Below are 7929 nucleotides of genomic sequence, written 5' to 3'. Positions count from 1 at the left end.
AATGCATGAGGGGCATGGATGGAGTAAATAGCCAAGGTCTTTTCTCCAGGATAGGAGATTCTAGAACTAGAGGGCATGGGTTTAAGGTGAGAGGGGTATAGAATGGGCTACCAGAGGAAATGGTGGAGGCAGGCACAATCACAGCATTTAAAAGGTATCTGATATATGGATATGATTTGGAGATGCCGGTGTTGGACTGGGGTGTACACAGTTAAAAATCTCACAACACCGGGTTTAGCTGGAAGCACACTAGCTTTCGGAGCGACGCTCCTTCATCAGGTGATAGTGGAGAGCTCGATCGTAACACAGAACTTATAGCAAAAATTTGCAGTGTGATGTAACTGAAATAATACATTGAAAAATTGATTGTTAAGCCTTTCATGTTAGAATACAATCAATTTTTCAATGTATAATTTCAGTTATATCACACTGCAAATTTTTGCTATAAGTTCTGTGTTACGATCGAGCCCTCCACGATCACCTGATGATGGAGCGTCGCTCCGAAAACTAGTGTGCTTCCAATAAAACCTGTTGGACTATAACCTGGTGTTGTGTGACTTTTAACGGTATATGGATAGGAAGAGTTTAGAGGGATATAGGCCAAATGGGACTAGATTAATGTAGAATATCTGGTTGGCATGGACAAGTCAGATTAAAGGGTCTGTTTCTGTACTCTACCTCTTGAGACTTTATGACCCAAAACATTAACTGCCTTCCCTCCACAGCGGCTGCCAGACTGCCTGAATTTCTCTCGCAATTTTGGTTTTTGTTGCACAGGTTAATTGACTGTAATATACTATAGGTGGCCTGAAGTATTGAAAGTGCTTTCTGAGGAAAGAGTGGTTAATACCCATATTGAGAACAAATGCCTCTGCCGGTGGCACGGTGGTTAGCACTGTTGCCTCACAGTGCCAGGGACCCAAGTTCAATTCCAGCCTCGGGCAACTGTCTGTGTAGAGTTTGCACGTTCTCCCTGTATCTGCGTGGGTTTCCACCCACACTCCAAAGATGTGCAAGTCAGGTGAATTGGCTATGCTAAATTACCCATAATGTTAGGTGCATTAGTCAGGGGTAAATGGGTCTGGGTGGGTTACTCTTTCAGAGGTTCAATGTGGACTTGTTGGGCCAAAGGGCCTGTTTCCACACTGTAGGGAATCTAATTTGTGCAATCATGATCTTCTGGAGAGGGTGAGTGTTTCATCAGCTGCTGGGAGAGCTGGACTGGGAATCTTAAAGCAAGGCACACTGACACCAATGGGACACGGTGGTCATAATTACTGGATCGTAAAGCAGAGGCTGGGCTCTGGAGTACAGGTTCAAATCTTACCTCTGAGAAGGGCACTGCTTGTCACTGGCCACTTGGGTGTTTCCTTTCTTCTCGGTGGTGGAAATTGAATAAAGATTTGTACACCTGCTGTCTTTCACTGTGTCTCACACCTACACACACACAACATAGTGCTTGTGTTTTCCCCAGCACCAATCGCAATTAGGCAGTAGTGCAGGGGTTTTAAATAAAATCCTCGAGTAAAAAGTGAGGTCTGCAGATGCTGGAGATCAGCGCTGAAAATGTGTTGCTGGTTAAAGCGCAGCAGGTCAGGCAGCATCCAAGAGTTGTGCCCGAAATGTCAAATTTCCTGCTCCTTGGATGCTGCCTGCTGCGCTTTAACCAGCAACACATTTTCAGCTTTTAAATAAAACCCCTCTGGCAAAATAGAATAGTGGGGAAAATACAGACTTTAATTACTCTGAAAAGTCTGTCCAAATTAGTTGAATGCTTTCATTCATCATTATTATTATTTGGTTGCAGGACTGATATGAAGATTAACAAGTTCTGAATTGTGGGTAGACATGCTCAAGTCAGTTTCTGGTACCACCAATGCATTTTTGTAACTGTGTGACTGTAGAGCTTTCAGTCTATTTAATCAGAGGATATAAATCTTAGCCTACACTTGGTCAAACCAGAGATCAAATGCATGGATTTCCTCAGTGTGATCAGTGATATTTAACCTTAGGTATCCTGTATCTAAAACAGAGGTGACATTAACCAACTTTTCATTCAAGTGCATTTAACAATAAAGGCTGTTCTATTCAAGGGTCACTAGATCGAAAATATTAACTTTTTTTCTCTTCACAGATGCTGCCAGACTGGTGAGTTTTTCCAGCAATTTATTTTTGTTGCTGTATCTCTAATCTCCTCCAGTTGTGCTTCTTGATCATCCCTACTTTCATTGCATGGCTATGCCTGCAGCTGCACATTGCCCAAGCTCTGAAATTCCCTCCCCAAAACACCCACTGCTCCTCTCAAATACCCCGAGAACAAGCCTTTGGCCACCACTCCTAAGATTTCCTAATGTAGTTTGTTCTCAATTTTGTTTTCCTCATAACATTCCTATGCAGCATCCTGGGACGTTTTTATAAATACAACTCTGTAACTGGATTTTTCATACAGATAACTAAGAATCTCAATTCAATTACTGCTGTATTCTTTATTCACATTTCCAAATTCTGAAGTTTTTTTTAAGTTTTGTGCAGGTACAATGCATTAAAAACAGAGACATGCATATTCCAGGATAATAGCAGAAAATACAAGAATTGGATGCAAGTATGTCACAAATAAGTCAGGAAGGATCCTGATGAGGAAGATAGGAAAATAAGAAGGGAGTGGTATATTTCACAATGCTGCGAGGTCAGAGACACTCTAGAAAACATGTGAAGCTGAATCACAAAAGTGCTAAACTGCTTTGGCAGAGTCATACAGAACACAATCATCACAGTTGCACCCTCCTCTCTGCTGCCAAAATAATGATGGCCAACATCAAGCACTTTAAGCCAGGTGATTGGAGGAGAAAAGATTATTCATGCTTCCCAGTACTGCGAGAAGGTATCTCCTGCGTTAGGCGTTGTGGTTCTATTTCATTGGCAGAGTCATTGACTGAAGGGAATTGATTTGATGCAATCATTAGAGTCACGATTTGTAGGATTTTCTCCAGTGTTCCAGTCAACGGCCAGGGAAGAGGAGAAGCATTTCACGGAACTGTCACTAATGAGTATTTATTTGGTGGTATCCCATGAGGTAAAACCTCAAACTGAGATAATCTAACATTAGCCAATTGACAGTTCAGCTGCAAACCACCCGGAACGTCCCTGATGCATAAGTGACGTGCTCCTCCTTTATGGATCTTATTGGATTTGTGACCCAGTATCACTCTGTACATGGCAATGTGTACTCCGAAATCACTTTCAACTTAATGGAGCCAGCCTTCTCCCAATATGGAGTTGGAGGGATTGGTCTTTCTCCAGTCAATAGTAACATAGTATCAGGGCCCTCAGTGGTTTAAATCCATGGTCAATGCTTATTGAGAGATACATCTAATGAAATGTGGTTTCAGCGATTCACATCAAACACAGACTCATCACTGAGTCATGATTATAGGTGTTCAATATGAGTTCTTAAAAAGTTTTGGATAAAGGTGCAGGTATTGGTTTGTGTCCTTAAGACGTTCTCTTTGTGTGTATCAACAAGTCCCTCTGGAGTCCCACATCAAGGTTTGCAGTGCCTGCTCTCCCAGGGAGAGGGTCTGTGATTAATGTCAGTTTATTGAAGACCCCACGGCCGAAGTAATCTGCAATGACTGAGAATCCATCCTTTGAACACTTCAGCTGGAGACAAATAAATGGAGGACATCAGAAGGAACAGGCAAATAAAAAACCAGGTTAGTAATACAGTACAATCAGTCCACTACTTTCGGGGGAAATACCAGGCTTTAAATGAAGAATGAACAATCGGAGGTGCAGACCCAAGTCAGCCAATCTCCACAGTCAGCACATTAATGACCAATGACCCGGCAGGCGCGTGCACATAGTTTTTGCATACACGGGTAGGGTGTGTGTGTGTGTGTGTGTGTCTTGTGGGGATTTGCGTGTGTGCTTGTAAACCCTATCCGTGCATGCAAACACTACTCGCACTCGCCTGCCAGGTCATTGGATATTAGTGTGCTGTGGAAATTGGCTGACTTGTGTGGGGGGTTTGCGTGTGTCTGTGTGTGGGGGGGCTTGCTTATGTGTCTATGTAGGGGGTTTTGCATGTGTGTGGAGGGGATTTGCGTGTGTCTGTGTGGGGGAGGTTGGTTTGCATGTGTGTCTGTGTGGGGTGGGGGATGCATGCGTGTCTGTGTGTGGGAAGGTTTGCATGCATGTCTGTGTGGGGGTTTTGCGTGTGTGAGGGGGGGGGTTTGCATGTGTGTGGGTGGAGGGCTTTGTGTGTGTCTGTGTGGGGTGTGATTTGCATGTGGTCTGTTTTGGGGGGGGGGGGGGGCGGTTGCATGTCTATGTCTGTGTGGAAATCACTAACCACAGTTTCCTGCACAAGCTGGATATCAGGAGACACCACTGTTAGGACCAACCGTCATGATGAAATTGTTTGTCAAATCCATGACAGTCCTGTTGTTCCCCTGGGCCCCTCATGTGTGATAGGTTTTCCTTTACCTGATGTTGGAACTTGTCGTGAAGATCCAGCTTCTGTTCCTGGGCATGGATCATGTCCATTACTTTCCGGTTTTCAGGCATGCAGGTTGGACATTCTGAATCATGCTCTGCATAACTCTCAAAGCAGTGTTGGTGGAAGGAGTGGCCACACAGGAAGTGAACAGAGGGCAGTTCCAGGGGACTGTTACACATGCTGCACTTGGGCTTCTGAAAGATCTTGGCACTGACAACAAACAATAATCTGATAACTCCAGCATTCTGGGCAGAGCACAGAATATTACTGATTTCAAGACAGATGCCTGGAACAGGCTCTCACAATTAACAATGCATCAGTTCAGGAGTGCGAGGGAACGAAAGTGAAAATGATAAAAAAACTAGCATCAGAAAGCACGAGCTTTCACATTAACTACTGGGGGCTGGATCTCTCCTCTCAGCACACAATTACACCGAGCTCAAGATGAGTTTCTGCTTCTTGTACGGGGTTGCTGAAATCTGTCTCTTCACATGTCCCCAAAACATTACCTGGGTCTCTAGATTAACAGTCCAGCAATAATACCACTGTACCATCACCACCCTCTGGTTGTAAGAGACATTTGTTTGCAAATGTCAAAGACCCGAGAGGGAGTGCAATAGGTCGAATGGCCTTCTTCGGGACAACTCTGAGAAGACCATTTTCTTAGCAGCTGATTAAATGTGAGCAGGCTGTGCAGTAATGTGCACCGTCCCTCCCCAGAACTCAGATTTCTTTTGCTTGCCAACTGTACAACCATGCTATACCCCCACCATTTACAATCTGATCATTGTAAAGCATGGAAGAGGCAGAGTTACATGACTCCTAAGCACTCGGAAAATGAACATAACAAAACAATACGCAGACAAGCATTAAAATTATGAACAAAATTAAGTTGTGCAAAACACCAACACGTTTGAATTGTCTCAATTGTGCTGGATGTTAGGGGTTTGAATAATAAGTGCAGCCTATGAGATGCAGTCAGGGACCACCCCATCCTCCCACTACCACAGTAATGCAGCAAAGCAGCATTTTGGCCACTTTATGCTCATTTACCTGCTTTTTAGTTCTTCAATCTCCTCCTGGATTTTCTTGGTTTCTTCGCGATATTGTTTGATCCTTCGCTCATCTTCAGCAATGTGGTCACTTTCTTGCTGTAGCTTATTAATGAGATAATCCTTAATGACTGAGAGTGTGGCAGTTGAGTTGTGAGCCAGTGTCTGTACAACTGCAAAGGTGGGAGGAGGGGAAAGGAGAGATACATGGAAAGTCTCAGATTCATGAATCTGTGCTTAATGGACCAGCAGAAACTCCAACAGCTTTTAGAAGGTAAGTTTCTTTTTAATTCGTTCATGGGATGAGGGCGTCACCGGCCAGGCAGCATTTATTGCCTGTCCCTAATTGCCCAGAGGGCAGTTATGAGTCAGCCACATTGCTGTGGGTCTGGAGTCACTACTACAGACCAGGTAAGGATAGCAAGCTTCTTTCCCTAAAGGGTGTTAGTAAACCAGACAGGTTTTTCTGATATTCAGTGATAGTTGGTCATCATTAGACCACAGATGACGGATTTTTGTTTTATTGAATTCAAATTCTACCATCTGATGTGGCAGGATTTGAACACATGTCCCCAAAACATTACCTGGGTCTCTAGATTAACAGTCCAGCAATAATACCACTGTACCATCACCACCCTCTGGTTGTAAGAGACATTTGTTTGCAAATGTCAAAGACCCGAGAGGGAGTGCAATAGGTAGAATGGCCTTCTTTGGGACAACTCTGAGAAGACCATTTTCTTAGCAGCTGATTAAATGTGAGCAGGCTGTGCAGTAATGTGCACCGTCCCTCCCCAGAACTCAGATTTCTTTTGCTTGCCAACTGTACAACCATGCTATACCCCCACCATTTACAATCTGATCATTGTAAAGCATGGAAGACAATTACTCCAACAGGAGGCTCACATTTCAATTGATCTAGTGTCTGGCAGTGGTCAGCTCTCAAAGGAAAGTCTTGTTGAACAGAATTTGATATTTTTGTCTTGTTTGTTTCTGTTGCTGTAATATAGTGTTGATCAATTCACTGACCACATGCAGGAAACTGGGAAATCAGATGTAATGAACTAGGTCCAAATTAGTAAAATGTAATAAACACTATTGCTGATCATGTGACCTTGATGTATTGTCACATGGTGTGTGGATGTGACCTTTAATCTTTGTTGAGAAAAGCCGCAGCAGAGGAAACGGTCTTTCATCTCCTTGGTTACTGAAATGTTTGTTAAATTAATTTAGTCAGAGAGGACTCTCAGTGTGTATACATGTACACATAGCATCTGAGGCTTTTGTTACTAAACTCTGTGCTAGTTACTCTGTGGCTACGTTTTCTATTATGCAATGCTGCAGGAGCCAACAGTTTCTGCAGTGATGATACAGCTGACTGCCTTTCACCAGTCAGATTGACAGGGGAGGGGCAGGGATCGTGGTTTGCCACCCACAGAACAAAATGGATAGTCTGACCCTCAATAAAGGACAAATGAATTAGTCCAGCTCTTACCCACAGGGAGAGGGCAGCCTGCTCATGGCACAGGAAACTATCCAGTGAGAAGACTCAGTCTTACCCAGCAGAGGAGGCATCAGGTTGTTCCTGTCGATGTGCCTCAGCACACTGCTGATGTATTCCTTACAATCCTCCTCCTTCCGAGCAAAGTATCCGAGTGCTTGTTCCCAGAGGCAGGCCTCTTGCTCCCCGTACCGCTCACATGTCTCGATCACCTTGGCATACTCATCGTTCTGCATGTGATAATGCATTATCTGCTGGTATCTGAGGGAAAGCATCCACAACTTGGAACGGAGGTGAGACACAGACAAGACCCTCTCCTCCCCACCTCTCCACATCAGCAACCTTACTACAGAAACAAAGATTCATGTTTATGTAACATCTGTCCCAGGCTCAGGATCACAGTGTTTTATATAACATCTGTCCCAGGCTCAGGGCCAGTGTTTTATATAACATCTGTCCCAGGCTCAGGGCCAGTGTTTTATATAACATCTGTCCCAGGCTCAGGGCCAGTGTTTTATATAACATCTGTCACAGTATCAGGGCCAGTGTTTTATATAACATCTGTCCCAGGCTCCGGGCCAGTGTTTTATATAACATCTGTCACAGGCTCAGGGCCAGAGTTTTATATAACATCTGTCACAGTATCAGGGCCAGTGTTTTATATAACATCTGTCACCGTATCAGGGCCAGTGTTTTATATAACATCTGTCACAGTATCAGGGCCAGTGTTTTATATAACATCTGTCACAGTATCAGGGCCAGTGTTTTATATAACATCTGTCACAGGCTCAGGGCCGGTGTTTTATATAACATCTGTCACAGTATCAGGGCCGGTGTTTTATATAACATATCTCACCGTATCAGGGCCGGTGTTTTATATA

At 43.9% G+C, this 7929-nt stretch overlaps 1 protein-coding gene across 1 annotated transcript in view; it reads right to left on the bottom strand.

Annotated features, from left to right (window-relative positions):
- Window positions 1-2466: 2466 nt before the first annotated feature.
- The window catches only part of vps11 (VPS11 core subunit of CORVET and HOPS complexes), a 41578-nt gene continuing 36115 nt past the window's right edge, over window positions 2467-7929 (bottom strand). The window contains exons 13-16 of the mRNA XM_060846779.1: window positions 7107-7309; window positions 5552-5723; window positions 4486-4708; window positions 2467-3660 (exon numbers count right to left, since the gene is read on the bottom strand). Coding sequence (XP_060702762.1) covers window positions 3493-3660; window positions 4486-4708; window positions 5552-5723; window positions 7107-7309 — 766 coding nt within the window. The 3' untranslated portion in view covers window positions 2467-3492. The remainder of the gene's footprint in view (window positions 3661-4485; window positions 4709-5551; window positions 5724-7106; window positions 7310-7929) is intronic.

This window comes from Hemiscyllium ocellatum, chromosome 29 (assembly GCF_020745735.1).
Source record: "Hemiscyllium ocellatum isolate sHemOce1 chromosome 29, sHemOce1.pat.X.cur, whole genome shotgun sequence".
Lineage (NCBI taxonomy): Eukaryota > Metazoa > Chordata > Chondrichthyes > Orectolobiformes > Hemiscylliidae > Hemiscyllium > Hemiscyllium ocellatum.
The sequence above is the reverse complement of the archived record's forward strand: the minus strand, read 5'-3'. Positions and strand labels throughout refer to the sequence as shown.